This window comes from Cimex lectularius, unplaced genomic scaffold (assembly GCF_000648675.2).
Source record: "Cimex lectularius strain Harlan isolate CLEC.00 unplaced genomic scaffold, Clec_2.1 scaffold2, whole genome shotgun sequence".
Classification (NCBI taxonomy): Eukaryota; Metazoa; Arthropoda; class Insecta; order Hemiptera; family Cimicidae; genus Cimex; species Cimex lectularius.
In genome coordinates, this window is record NW_019394219.1 from 508220 (window position 1) to 523949 (window position 15730).

At 36.8% G+C, this 15730-nt stretch overlaps 2 protein-coding genes across 5 annotated transcripts in view; one reads left to right on the top strand and one right to left on the bottom strand.

Annotated features, from left to right (window-relative positions):
• Positions 1 to 210: 210 nt before the first annotated feature.
• Positions 211 to 13924, top strand: LOC106668224 (cilia- and flagella-associated protein 58-like). Its single transcript, XM_014396758.2, has 18 exons — positions 211 to 511; positions 4532 to 4630; positions 4693 to 4908; positions 4960 to 5108; positions 5336 to 5510; positions 5570 to 5746; positions 5814 to 5951; positions 6043 to 6304; positions 6367 to 6505; positions 6637 to 6832; positions 6889 to 6997; positions 7548 to 7726; positions 7782 to 7954; positions 8355 to 8517; positions 10507 to 10731; positions 10781 to 10891; positions 10950 to 11126; positions 13793 to 13924. Exons 1-17 carry the CDS (start codon positions 314 to 316, stop codon positions 11112 to 11114), a joined length of 2874 nt encoding a protein of 957 aa, XP_014252244.1. The 5' UTR covers positions 211 to 313; the 3' UTR covers positions 11115 to 11126; positions 13793 to 13924.
• Positions 12381 to 15730, bottom strand: part of LOC106668230 (ABC transporter G family member 20) — a 151896-nt gene continuing 148546 nt past the window's right edge. For all 4 annotated transcript variants that reach the window (XM_014396770.2, XM_014396780.2, XM_024230275.1 and 1 more), the window contains one exon: positions 12381 to 13748. In XM_014396770.2, coding sequence (XP_014252256.1) covers positions 13534 to 13748 — 215 coding nt within the window. In that variant the 3' untranslated portion in view covers positions 12381 to 13533. The remainder of the gene's footprint in view (positions 13749 to 15730) is intronic.

Consider the following 15730-nt stretch of genomic DNA (forward strand, 5'->3'; position numbering starts at 1 on the left):
ACTTCGCTTATTTCAAACATTCAGAATGTATATTTATTATAAATAATGAATAGTAAAACGAATTTTAAATTCTATATTCAGTGGATAGATTGATAGATTTTTTCTAGGGCGATAGATTTTTTTCAATTTAGTACATTACGATACACCAAAAACTCACATACTAACGCCTGGTGTAAAAGAGGAAAGAAAATAGTTAAATTCAACCAACAAACAGCTGGGAAGGGAGCATTAAAGCAAAAGTAGTCGTCCCACATGGTCGCGGTTTTTGGAATTCGGAATTATTTGTAATTTTTTTTAAACAAGTTGAGACAAAATGACGGACAGCAGCGAAATGATGAGCATGTCATTGATGACTGTGGAGGAGGAGACAGAGGTGTCGCCGACGGAATCGAGGGCGACCGTGCCTCCGATGGAACAGCCCACGGACATGTCGGGGGTGACGATGCCCCCGGACGGAGACGACGACGAGATGGACATCGACAGGGCTTTCATACGTTTCGACTCCGACTCTGTAAGCCCAACTTTAAATGCCTAAATAAACAAGGGAATAGATGAGTTTAAAATATAATAGGGGTATTCACGATATGTAAGATGTTAACTCGTGTTAATTCGAATAGAGAAATGTCCGGTAAGATCGTGAACGCCCCCATCTTAGCATGTTAAACGTTAATTTTTACGCATGCTAAGCGTGTCGGTTGGTAGAACCAAAAATAAAGCTATAACAGTCCTTGAAGGCTTGCTGTTGTTTGTTTTGGTTTTCTTTTGAGTTAAATTGTAAGGTGCCAGAAGTTAATAAAAAAGGAAAATTAATCAAAATTGTCATTCAAAATGCTACCTATGCACTCGAAAAGTACTAACAAATGACACTCTTCAATTCGTGCCGACATACCTAACCTGTATCCTAACGTCTAACAGCCTGCAACTTTATAGCATAGGGGATGTATCTATTATGAATGAGAGTATAAGGACAGATCAGAAATTAAAAAGAAATGTAATGGTCTGATTTAATTAATGCGTATTTAAGAATAAAAATACATATAAACAGAAAACAGCTGTTAAATTCAGGGCTGCCATGTTGGCTACCAACGCCCTAACGGCTAGCAAAGTGACTACATTTTCGACCTACCATCTAACATTGGCCCTGGCCTGTTAGATCGAGCAATGTTAACTACCCGATTCTAAGAAGTCTACGTCATCATTTTTCTCGATCTAACAGGACCTAACAGACTTAACAGGGTTAACTCAAAGATCGTGAATACCCCCTAATGTCAGATGTTTGTTCGATCATTATCGGCCCTACTTAGCTACTCCTGGGCAGAAAAAGAAAACTACCGCATCTGATAGTGCGAAAAATTTATAACAGAATTATTATAGGATTTATATCAAGTAACAAAGTTATATAAATTTATAACACATATTACTCACAATCAGTACAATGTACTTTCGTTAGTATAACATAGATACTTCTCACTCAAAACTTTAACAAAAAAATTTTAAGTTTTAAATAATTATAATACATATTATTATATTACTATTTTACTATGTACTTAGTACAACTTTGTTACTTTGAACTTTACATACTATTATATATGGTATAACCTGCATTACCCGGGGTAATGATGATGGGGTCCAGGGATAATCGAACTATATTTTGTATTGATACGAATTTATTAGTTTAATTTATTAAAAATAAATGTCTAAAGAAAACCGAAGACACGCTTGATTATAGAATTTACAGTACAGATGTACATAGATCGAAATTGTTAACATTTTTATTTGAAGAATATTATCTGCTTTTTATTTTGTTTTTGAATTTAAGATTTCTTTCCTACGTCCGCTCTCGTTGCCTTTAATGCGATATTTTGCCGTAATCGGCATTTTCCCGTTCAAAACTGTAGTTCCTTCTTCTGTCACCTGAATCCGTTTAATTTTCTTTGTTTCTAACGATCTTCGTTGTCATAGCTCTCGTTTCCTCCGGCAATCTGCAAACATGTCGATGTTCGTCTGTTCTTTATATAGAGATCTGTTGTTATTTCAGCCTCTTTTACTTTTTTGAAAGTATCATTTTCCCTTTTAGTTAGTTGTGTGTAGAGATTAGTGACCGTTAATCGATAGTTATTCAGATATCGTGAGACCGCATCTCACGATATTTGAAGAACTTTTAGTTAGTATCAATTTCAACTTCGACGGTGTTCAAGAGTGAAAAAAGAGTTAGTTTCTTGCACCATTGGCAAAAAAAAAAATCGGAACGATTTTCCTACATTATATGTATATGGTTTGAGCCAACAATACGAAATCAAAAATGTTTTCGATAATGCTGCTAACAAATTCCTAACTTAGCGGCAACTTAGGAGCAACTTAGGAATGAGAGGAAGCTTTTTTTAGGGAAGAAACCGGAATACAAGAATATCTGCTTTGGAGCGACGGTGGCCGTAACGGTGCGTTGACACGGCGCTCATCACTATAAGGTAAAGGTTCCGGGTTCGAATGCAGGGCCGCTGGACATACTTACAAATGGGCTTTTTTTTTCAAAAACACCGGCACCCTGAGGGTTTATATAACCTCTGCTGTTGCGAACCCTCGTAAAAAATGTCTGTTAGATTCTTCACAAATAACGACGTAGTCGAGGTTATCAGGACGTTTTTGTGAAGAAGTGGGCATGTTGGAATATGGCACTGTATTGAGCTCAACCACGAGGATTAGGCGCCCGACAACCCATTGAGGATATTTCGCGTTGAAGTCGCTACATGAAACAAATTGAAGACAGGGGGATAGGAAAAAAGATAGTGAGGTGATCTATGGATCTGCTGGGCACAGAAGGAATAAGGTGATAGGATAAAGAATTTTTTGATTACAATGCATATAATTAACTAGGGTAACTAGGTCTTAGGTGGGCACTGACCTCTCGCTAGTGTGCTTACTTCTTTTCGAGTTATCCCAAGTTTATTTTCAATCATAAATGAAATAATAATACGGGAATTAAAGACGTGGCTCTCCAATACAGCGTTCTTCCCACTAGGGTAAATTTTATGCTCGTTTATTTTCTCGGAGCAACGGCAATACTCGTGTGTTATTCTTACTCGGAAAGACAAAATCTGTTCAGGGTACTTTCAACGCATTTGAGCTTCTTCCCTTCGATTGTCGCCTACATATTCACTACTGAACAGCAACACCGTTTTTACTCATTTATTCTGAAGCTTGCACGTTGACCAATTTTATTAAGTGTGAATCACAACTCTCTCAGCTTTATTCAATTCGATTTTGTGCCTGACTCTTCATGTACGACTTATTAAACATACTGATGATATTTTTCCTATATTTTCCTATACGTTCCCGGTTGAACGTACTGTTAAACAAAACGTGATTTATTATGTCACGTTTTCCACTAATATATAAAGCTTATAAAAATAATTTTTACTGATGATGGATTTTACTGTTGGTTTGTTGTGCGTTAAGACATTTTTGACGTATATTTCAATTATTTTTACGATAACACCAGTAGGCGTATTGTACGGAAATATTTGTCATACTGACTACCTTTTTATGGGGAAATATAATGTGGGACTTTTCCCTTTGAAATATACATATCTTTCGATCATATAGTTAATATTATGTAACAGGAATTGAAAAATACATAAACAATACAACATACATCAATAAATTTAACTCAGGTGTAAAGTCCAACATAGACGAAAATCGATAATGCTGATCCTCCAACTAATTTTAAACCGGAATTGTGCCATCTTCATTGAATTTGGTAACAGTTGAAAAAGAGACAAACTAGGTGAATGTTGGATCAGATGAATCAAGAATGATCAAAATAAGGTCTTAGTTGAAATAAAAAAGTCAGTGTCTCGAGCACGAGCAGGATTCGAACCCACGACCTTCGGCTACATACGGCGCTACTCTACCACTTGAGCCATCGTGACTTCGATCCTCTCGGACACCAACTTTCCATCTCAACCTACAACCGTTCGAACCTTCCCTCATTTTGCCATTTTCAAATGTCAAATTTTATATCTTAACCATGACCTTAGATGGAAAGAATAATTAATTGAAAGATGTAAACTTGGTCAGTTGACCACTAAAACGTAAATGAATGATCAAAATGTTGAGGATGACAAGAGTCAACTACTATTCACTAACTTCACATTGTCCCAACGTACTATCACCACATCTATAAAGCTCAATCACCTGGCTTAGATTGAGTCTGAATGCAGGTCAATGAAATCTATTTGCTTTTTCATGATTGACATACTTTAGACAACAATTAGTCTCCGGTTCTCATAATAATGTTTATTTTTAATGCTGTGATTATGAAGGGGGTTCTTTTTTACTTATTTTTACTATAATGAAGTTAACATTCAGTCAGCACTATATTATTTTTTTGTATAATTTTGTAATTTTATAGATTTATCCTTTGTATTAGTACTGAATTACTAAGGTCTTTTGATAGGCTAAATATAAAATTCCAAACTTATAAATTACAAGAGTTATACAAATATAGGCTTTTAACTAGTAAAATTTTTAGGGTTCCGATGATTCAGACAAGAAGAGAGAGCTGAAAACCGATGATCACGCAGGCAGCATCGTTGATTTCGAAGAAATTCTCATGGACGCGTATGAAGCCGTGAGTTCCTGAAACATTTTCTTCCAGTCGACATTTTTCGTGACGATCTTTCACGTTTCCAGGGGCTCAAAGAGTTGATCGTCAATCCGTCCAAAAATCAGGCTTTAATCGAGGTTATGGAAAAAATGTGGGCCATGCTAGGCGATTACAGGAAGCACATAGCCGAACGAGACGAAAGGATCAAGTCGAAAGACGCGCAGCTCTTCAGACAGACCGAGCAGATGTCGAGCATGCCGGCGGTGCAGGATGACAAAACGACAGAAAGGCTTAAAAAATCCGTTCGTAACCCGCCTTTGATTAGTGGATCGACCTGACATTTATTTTTTCAGGAGATAATCGATCTAAAGAGGCAGCTGGATGCCGCTCATATCCGAGAACAGGATCACCAGGAGACAATAGAATTTTTGAGAAAACAGATCGACAAACTGGAAGACGACATCAATAAAAGGAACCGTGATGAAGAAGACTTTGATACTGAGTAAGTTGTCATGTAAATCAAAAATATGTGTAGTTTTTAACATAACTTTGCATACATATTTTTTTTATAATAACGATTCGCATATAAACAAAACACGTTACATAATAATTTGATTATTTTAACTGAGAAGATTATTTTTTTACTGCAATTATAGAAGGTTTAGGATTTATGAAATTATGTTTTAGCTATAAGCCAATAATTTTATATTCTTTCCGTTTTTGTTCCAGTTTAGCTGCTGTGGCAAAAAACAAAGAGACGATGAGAAAGGAGAGGCAAAGGATGAAGGGCTTGCTAACCGAAGCGACAGAAGCCGCAGAAAAAATCAAAATGGAAAAGGAAGAATATATGAATATGTACAAAAACGCCAGTTCGCAGCTCGAATCCGTTAGAGTCCAACTAAGCGTAAGCTACCATGAAGTTAAATACAATGCGGCGCGATCTTGACTTTTTATTGTTGTCAGACGAAAATAGGGGAAGTCGCCAGGCTTGAACAGCTCGTCGAGGCGAGCGATAAAGAATTGGTCGACGTCAGGTCCAAGTTAGAGCAGACTGGGAAGAACTTGGCGGTTATCGCTTCGAAAATGGATGCTGCCAACTCGGCAATGGAGGCACAGAAACAAAAGAACCAGCAGTTGACTGTCAGTATTTAACAGTATTGTTTTTGTCTGTTTCACTTGATTTGAAGTTTGGTTCTTTCCTTTTCAGCTGAGCATAAACGAGTTGCAGTCCATCAATGACGACTATCGCCTCAAGGAGACCTATCTGAACGAGCAGGTGTACACGTTGAAGACCAAGCTGTACCAAGCGGAGGACGAGGTCGAAATGATGGGGAAACAGTTTAAGGTGATGCTTCAAGGATATTGTTGTATGTATGGGACGAGGAAAGGTTAACAGACACTCGGAGGCTAAAATAAAGTGAATACTTCTCCTAAAGGTGCACGATACCGAGTTGAGCAAGCTTAGGACGGAAGTTAAAAAGACGAAGGGCATGCAAGACAAATTCACAAAAAAGGCCTTAACCACAGATGTCGATAACGTGAGCATAGGCTCCAGGTTTAAAGACCTCGAGGCAGAATACAGGCTAAGAACGAGAGAAGTAACCAATAAAGAGAAAGAGATCACAGAACTGAACAAAAAGATTCATTCTATGCTACAAGAAAGAACCACGCTCATGAAACACATCCTAAACGCTACAAGTTAGACAAACTACTAAACTAAAAATGCTATAACTAAAAGTACAATGAGTTCTAATTTACAGATTTGCAAAAAACCAACATGAAACAGATCAAAACGCAGACAGTGGCGTTACGCTCCATGGAACTGGACGGGATGGCGATGAGGGAAGAAATACGAGTCCAGAAAAAGACAATCGATAACTTAACCAAGCAAAAAAACAAGTTGGTTCATTTTTTCAGCAACAACATGCAGTTGCCTAGAAAGCTTGATGAAATTCAATCCTAAATTTTCTTTTAACTTTTGAATTAAGTGATTTTTTTTTACCAGTATGTTTTCATAATTCCTATTCCAGGCTGGTGCTGGAAAAGTCTATTCTGACTAAGAAGATTTCGGACACTCTGGAAGAGGCCAGGCAATTCAAGATTCAAATGTTTAATCACAAGAAGGAATTGGCCAAGAAAGAGCTTGAGCTGAAGCGAGAGAAGAACAACATGGAAGCGCTCAAAGCAGAGAAAAGCCTTCTCTACTCTAAGCTTGAGGAGCAAAGGGTACTGTAAATAATTCCTATCCTTTTTAAATTGAAAATGACGTAGTTTTTTTTTAGCACCTGTTCACAGATTTGAAGACGAAAATGAAAGTCGTCACACACCAGATTGAACAACTCAAAGAAGATATACACGTTAAAGACGAACTGTTGACCAGGGAAGAAATCGGTTCGTTTTCATTTTCGTTTGTTGTTAAAATTGTCTATTTTTGACAAATATAAAAATTTGAATGAAAAATAATGAATTGGCTAAGATCAGCATATGAGAGAACACATTTTTATAATGCATACATTGCATTTTAGTGCAAACTATGGATACACTTATTGTTTCCTAACTAACAAATATCATAAACTATCATAATTTAACTTCTAGGCTAATTTTACCAACTATACAGTTTTGTATAAGATTTCGTGGTCCGATAGACCAAATAACATCTTTCAATTAATTAATCTTTATATAAGGTATTGGTTGAGATAAAAAAGTCAGTGTCACGAGCGGGATTCGAACCCACGACCTTCGGCTAAATACGCCGCTGTTCTACCACTTGAGCTATCGTGACTTCGATCACTCGGACACTAACTTCCCATCTAAACCCAACCTTTCGAATTTTATCTCCTTTTTGCCATTTTTCGATAATGATAATGATTTATGGTTCGGCCTAGCCCTGACCAGGTAGATTATGTTCCTTCTATAAAATAAATTTCCGCACTTCTTGTAGGTTCCAAGCGACTGCGAACTGAAAAGAACAGCATCTCATCTCATCTAAAAACTTGTAAAGAGAAAATCAAATTCGCCTGCACGGTCATCGAACAGCAGGAGGTCGAGAAGGTCAGCATGGAAAGGCAGGCGAGTATAAACAGAAGCGAAATCAATTCCCAGGCCAAGAAATTGGATCAGGTAAGAAAATACGATTTATAGTCTCTAATGCAACGACTAATTATAAAAATTGAAGCTATCCAGGAATTACTGTATGCTCAATACCCAGCTTGACCGCAGGACGGTCGAGTTGAGTCTCCTATACGAAAAGATAGCTTTGATGAACAAGATCTTGAAGCAGGGCGAAATCCAGTATAATTACCGGCTGGATGACATCAGACTTCTTAAATTGGAAGTCAAAAAATTAAGGTATTGTTAAATGACTAATCCCGTTCATATTATTTTTGTAACTGTAATAACTATTACAGTTGCCTAACCATTTTTCTTAGCAGGTTTAGGTTTTCCACATTAGCCAAAATTTGGCGATTGTTACAAAAAAAACGTATAGGAAGACGGGGAATCGAACGCGGACCGCGCGGTCGGGGATCAGCCGAGAGGTTCACGCCCTCTACTCTCCGTCAATGCGGTCCTCCTGATACATAAAAATGTTTTGATTGAATGAAAACCTTGTTTAAACGATCAATAGTTTGCACAAAAATAATTTTCTTAACATGTAATCTGTTAACGGTTTAGCTAGCTCATTCAACCAACCTAAACGAAATTGTTTTTCGAGTTCTTTTTATAACTTTTGTTTCTGTTCTTTTACAAGGACGGAAAAAGCGATTATTATGAAAGCTTTTGAAAACATGGCCGACCTAAGACATGAAATCTACCATTTGAATAAGGATCTAGCAGAGGAAAGGCAAAAATCGCAGGCCCTCCAAGAAGAAATGGAAACTCCGATCAATTACCATCGCTGGAGACTGTTGGAGGTAAAATAATAAATTTATTATTTATATCGCTATGCTAACTATTTAATATACTAATAACGTTACCAAGTGTTTTAAATTACCCTTAAAATTTCAGACTACCAAACCTTTCTTGTGATAGTGAAAAAATCCTAATTTAGATAAAAGCATGTTAACCTGTTAATAACAGCAAAGCTTTTGGCTTAATTGTGAATTTAACATTTAAAAAAATTATTCTTTTTAGGTAAGGGCATGGTTGAGATAAAAAGTCAGTGTCACGAGCGGGATTCGAACCCACGACCTTCGGCTAAATACGCCGCTGCTCTCTACAACTTGAGCTATCGTGACTTCTTCTAGGACACCAACTCTCCATCTCAACCAACCTTTCGAATTTTCCCTCCTTTTTGCCAATTTCAAATGTCGTGTAATCAAGGCATAGAAAATGGCAAAAAGAGGGAAAATTCGAACGGTTGTAGGTTGAGATGGAGGTTAGTATCCGAGTGGATCGAGGTCACGATAGCTCAAGTGGTAGAGCAGAGGCGTATATAGCCGAAGGTTGTAGGTTCGAATCCCGCTCGTGACCCTGACTTTTTTATATCAACCAAGCCCTTAACATAAAAAGAATAATTAATTGAAAGAAGTAACTTGATCAATTGGCCACTAAAACTTAAATGGATTAAAAAAATATTCATCAAAAATAATCAAGGATATCTTATGAGAACTTTGTACGCTAGTCGATTACGCTAGGAAGAAACGTATAAAATAATCAAATTTCGCACAAGCGCTGTGAAAATTATGGACATTTGTATTGGAATCATTCACCTCGGTGGGTCAATTGCGCAAAGTACTATTGGACCGAAAATTGTACTAGAACGAAAAAGAGTGTGTGCTCTCCTTTGTAACGGTAAACAGCCAACATTAGAGGAGAATCACACACAAAGAAATTCAACGGCTAAAAAGACGCGATTCTTCTGTAATAAGAGTCTAATACTCCTTCACCACCATTAACATGCAATCTCTGATTATTTTTGATGAACCAGGATCAGTTTTACTTAACCCTTATCTTCTCATTCACAACCACAGTCAAAACCCACCAGAAAAAGGTTTCCCTTCCTTCCTTGGACCTCCCCTTTTAGGACAAGACTGAAAGAAGCTGTTAAGTGCCGTAAGAGCCCCTAAATTTACAAACCATAGGAACTAATTTAGTGGCCGTGGTCCGTCGGTATAGGGGGGGGGGGTCTGTCTCCCTATGAATTACTTTACGCAAAAGATGTGATGGACACAGGATCGCTTATCGAGTGTCACTGGCAGTGACACAAGTTTTAGATAAATAAACAACATCATAGTATCATTATATTAGTATTATTAGTACGGCCAATGGGTAGTTTCTCCACTCGTATTTTTAATTGTACATAATTTCATTTTTCAATGTAATTTTGTATCGAATTAAACATAGACCACAAGTATTATTCTTTTTATGTAAGGTTTTGGTTGAGATGAAAAAGTTAGTGTCACGAGTGGGATTGGAACCCACGACCTTCGGTTCAATACTGCCGCTGCTCTAACCACTGCTCAAGTGACTATCGTGATTTCGATCCACTCGGACACCAACTCCCCATCTCAATCTACAACCTTTCGAATTTTCCCTCCTTTTTGCCATTTTTTCAAATGTTGTGTAAACAGGATTCGATTCACGGAGCCATATGAAGCCGAAGGTTGCGGGTTCGAATCCCGCTCGTGGCACTACTTATTCATTTCGACCAAGACCTTACATAAAAAGAATAATTAATTGAAAGAAGTAAATCGGTCAATCAGACCATTAAACATAATGGATTTAATGACAAAAATTAAAAAAAATTGCGAGTTTCATTTACAGATTGGCAATAAACAAATTGAATTGAAATATTGAAATCTAACCACTGTATACTTTTTTTTTAACAAAGCCATTATAAATGCATAACCTGCTTGAATAACCTGTTGAAATATTTTTACTCCCAAAAATGTATGTTGCAGGGGTCTGACCCGGAGAAAAAAGACCTAATAGACAAACTGCGTATGACCCAGAAGAAACTTTTCAGGGAGACGGAGCGAAAGGCCTTGCAAGTGGAGAAGTTCAGAAACCTCGAAGTCATGTATGCCAATCTTAAGAAATACATGGAAACTCTGCCCGGGCCTGAAGTCAGCCAAACTTTGGAGCTTACAAGGCGAGCCCTTAGGGAGAAGATCAACGAAAACAAGGTTAGGAGAGAAACCCATCCAAATTCCAACTCTAACGAACCGTTTTCAGCTATTTTCAGCGGAACTCTCGGCTTACCAGGGCGAAATAGAAGAGTACAAATACATAATCGAAAAGACAAAAAAGGAACTGGATGAATTCAAGAACAAATATTACAATCTGGTGAGTCCCTTTAAAAAGTTGGTTGAATTTTTCTGAAAAAAACACCGTTTATCCTCAGAAATCCAAGAGGGGGTGCCCGATGAACGAGTCGCATGCCACTTCGCTAAAGACGAACCTCATGTCACAGTCTAACATGGATAAATCTGTCAGGAACGTGGTGACTTTAGTTCCTGGCATCAGTGAACTCGAAAAGTCTCCGGACAATAAAGACCAAGATATGTGAGACATGAAACAGGTAATTTAAGAATGTAAAATTTAACACAAACATGCACACACCACGACAGATGTTAATAGATTATAGATAGAAAGAGGAAAGAAAGAAAAAGCGAGAGAGAGAGAGAGTGAGTGAGTGGAAGAAAGAGAGTAAGAAAGAAAGAGAGGGTGTGAGTGAGTGAATGAGAGAGAGTGATAGAGTGAGAGAGAGAAGGTGTGAGTGAAGGAAAGTGGGTGAGTGAGACGGAGAGGGAATGAGAAGGGGGGAGAGAGAGAGAGAGAGAGAGTAAAAAAAAGAGTGTGTGAATGAAAGAGAGTGATGAAGAGAGGGAGAGGAGGTGAGAGTGAAGGAAAGTGGGTGAGTCAGACAGAGAGGGAGAGAAAAAGGGAAGAGAGAGAGAGAGAGAAAGAGAGAGAGAAAGAGTAATAAAAAAGAGAGTGTCTGAGTGAGTGAATGAGAGAGAGTGATAGAATGAGAGAGACGGAAGGTGTGAGTGAAGGAAAGTGGGTCAGTAAGACGGAGAAGGAGAGAGAAGGGGGAAGAGAGAGAGGGAGAGATAGAGATAGAGAGAGAGAGTAAGAAAAAAGAGAGTGTCTGAGTGAGAGTGAATGAGAGAGAGTGATAGAATGAGAGAGAGGGAAGGTGTGAGTGAAGGAAAGTGGGTGAGACGGAGAGGGAGAGAGAAGGGGGAAGAGAGAGAGAGAGAGACTAAGAGAGTAAGAAAAAAGAGAAAGTGTTTGAATGAGAGAGAGTGATAAAGAGAGAGAGAGAGAGAGAGGGAGAGAGGAGGTGTGAGTGAAGGAGAATGGGTGAGTGAGACGGAGAGAGAGCGAAAAAGACTGAGAAAAAAAGAGTTAGAGAAAGAGAAAATGAATAAGTAAGTGAGCGAACGATTGAAGTTTATCTCACTCAATGAGATAAACTATGAGAGGGGGTTCGCGAGTGAGGGGGAATATAGATGTGACTCTCTAACATGACAGCTTTACTAATATAGATAAAATATAGATAATTAAATTATAAAATTTATGCATTTACTTCTTACAAAATTAGAAACCTGATATACTTCCTAAGGTAAATCATTTGAACATAGAAACAACATAACAAAGCATAAACCAGTGGAAAAAAGAAAGACCACTATAATGACAAAGATTTGTCACATAATGATACATTTATTCTACTACAGCACATTGGGATTAGAATTGCATTTAGAATTATTTTTTCATTTTATTTATTTAAATCTATAATTGCATAATTAATATACAAAAAAAATAATAATAGAATTTTCGGACTGGTTGTTTTTCAACTAAGTCTGTTTATTTAACAAAATACATAGGTACAAGAAAAACAAAAATATGATTGATACATACAATATTATCAATTAAAATTATAAGGTACGAAACATAATTTATGTTTTAGTCGTGCCTTTTTCTTTTTTTTTTCGTTTACTCGAATTCTTTTCTACAACTACAGTTATTATAAATACAGAAAAACCTTAAATTTAAATCCTATTTAAAACATCATTTGTCCGCCAAGGAGAAAAATGGTCAAAATTATGTTAAAGTAGTGAGCAAGTCGCCAGCTTTCGATCACAGTTGAGGCAATTTTTCGCTTGATGAACCCATCCGTCTACCCTGTCATTTCATGTTCTTCAAAAAATAACACTACATGCGCACACCAGTCCCTCATATACATGAAATATTTATAAAGATTACAAAAATAAGTTTTATTATTTTCTTTTCCTAATATAGAGCAATATTTTTCCTTGCTTTTCAGAAAGTGGTCTGAGTAACTAATCTACTATTTAAATGTTTACTCCTTATCCAAATATCGTTTCCGTTTCTTTGTTAGTAGATTAAATCTAAGTTTCTTCTTAATAAACCGAAAATTTAAAAGACAGGGAACGAAATTCAAACGTAAAGCAAAAGGGTGAAATGTTCATGTAAAAAGACACAACCTAATTTACAATTTTACATAAATAGGCATCAGGACTTTGTCAATTAAAAAAAGCTAATATTATAATTGTTATTTTAAACGTTTCCTACTTAATTCAATTAAAATAGAAACTAAAAAAAACATAGTACAAAGAAATATATATTTTATAATTTGCATCTGCCCAGCCAAAAATTTACAAACGTAAAAACGTGTACAAAACAGGTTTTAAGGTAAACAACAAAATTCCCCCGAGAGAAAATGATTGAAATGAGCGTATCACATTTTTTGATTTGAGCTAAGTACCTCACAAAGTTGATGGATAAAAGTTGGCAGGGCCGGACTAAGAGAAAAACCTGACAGTTGTCATGTCCTGCTTCGATAATAAATTATCCCCATATGACACTCTTTACAATATATACAATAGAATGGTGGCAAAAAGGGATGGTGCGTTGTGGACTAGTCCCTTTCCTGACCATCGGCAACCGCGGGTCGCCGCTCAACCCCTCTTGAACTTGAGCACGAGTATGGATATTGTGAGGAAGCCGATGATCCATAGCCCGGTGGAGATGAAGCCCAGGTAGACGTCCGGCTCGTCGATCGACCATCCTCTCGTCAGCATTGACCGAAGTGATGTCGTCGCCATCGTCAGAGGCAAACACGCGCTGATGTATCTCAGCACGATCGGCATCCCTTCTACTGGCCAGATAACACCTGAAATTTTCAATCGTTAACGTTAACTTTCTGTTATGTTTCAGATTCTTACGTGAGAACGGAATAATTTGTCATGATAACTACCGATTTATACTACTTTTCTTCAGGACGGTTGTAATGTGTTAGAATTTCCTATCTGTCTATAAATATGAATAAAATCGTACTGTCCACTACTACCCTGCTAATCTCTTTATTGTCCTTTATAGTATCACAAAACTTAGCAATAGTGATTATTTAATTTGTAAAACAATATATAGAAAAAACGAAATCCTAATGCAAAAAGTCCAATTGATAGGCTTAAAATTGACCAGCCAAAATTAAAATTTGTTACTTTCATTGAGAACTCCAGCTATTAGGCCTAATCTTTCTGTGAATTAATAACTACTTAAACAAGTGCAGTCAACAAAAAAAAAACTTTTTTTGGACATCTAATAGGTTAATCTTATGCTACAAGGACCTAAAAGTGAATACAACATAATAATCATATGTGTGGAAGTGTAGTAAAGTATTCAAAGCCTCTTACAAATAGGGTAATTATTATTCATTAAAAAATGTGGAAAATTAATGTGGAAAAATATCCTACATCAATATACAGGGTGATGATAAGTGTCGAAAATTTCAGGAGGTGTTTCTACTCACCATCTGCCACAAAAAAACTATCCTATAAACCCTTGTCCAAATCTCAACGATAAGGAAGTAATTTCAGGATTTAGTTCTTTTTTTCGACCTAGTTCCCTTAAATTGTTTATAATCTTCAGAATTACTGATTGTAGAAAAATCTGGTTTGTGCCACCTTAAAGAACGTTAAATTTGCAGTTCTGAAAGAAAAAATCAGAAAAACATAAATGTTGAAATTTAGACTTTTTTTGGAAATTGTTATGTTCCGTATTCCATTAGCCTCCAAGAGTATACCCAACTTTTGGATTGCGCTTTTGATTTGGAAGGACCAAAAATTTTGGATTTTTTTTTAAAAAACCTGTTTCGATTAAAGAGGGGCATGCTCAATTTTTCCAGAAAATCCGTCTGGCTCTTGAATTTAGTGTTCTTTATAGTTCGATTCAATCAGTTTACTTTAAGTTGTCAGATGATAACATCCTCAGGTTGTACCCTCACCATTTTACGAGGGTGCAAAGTTTGGATCGAAATGACCACCAGTAAGGAAGAGGAAAAAATCGTATCGCTTCTCAACCCTCAGCCTCTGATAAAGTCGTTGGAAGTTGCGATCTGCTGGAAGGTCTCGATTTGGAAAACGAGCATGGTATTCTCTCCCTGATGAAGTAATGTAATGCATACCAGCAAGATGTTCATTAGGAAACAAAGACATATTTGAAATCACCAACATGAGGATGTTGTCACCTGATAACATAATGCAAACTGATTGCATCGAACTATAAAAAACTGACGCGAAACTCAAGAGCCAGGCGGATCTCCTGGAAAAATGTGAGTATGCCTTTTTCATCGAAACAAGTTGTTTTTTTAAATCAAACATTTTTGGGCCTTCCAAAAGCGCAATCCAAAATGTTGGGTTTATCGTTGGAAGCTAATGGAATGGGGAACTTTTGACGGAATTTGCAAAGCTCCAGGAGTTTGTAGTTGTTAACAGTTAACAATCCAACATTTTTCCAAAAATTCCAAATTTCAACGTTTTTGTTTTTTCTGAATGTTTCGTGCAGAACTTTTCCATCAATTCTGCAATGTAAATGAGATTTCTTACAAATTTAACGTTCTTTCAGGTGGCACCAGCCAGATTTTTTTATAATCAGTTATCCTGAAGTTTATAAGCAATTTAGTGGACCTAAATCGAAAAATAAAAAAATTGAAAAAACCTGAAATTACTTCTTTACCATTGAGATTTGGACAGGTTTAAAGGAAGCTTTTTTGTTGCATATGGTGAGTAAAAACACCTCCGGAAATTTTCGACACTTATTGCCAGTCACCCTGTATACATTAAACAGGTAATAAAAGAGAAAAATCCCCCGGCT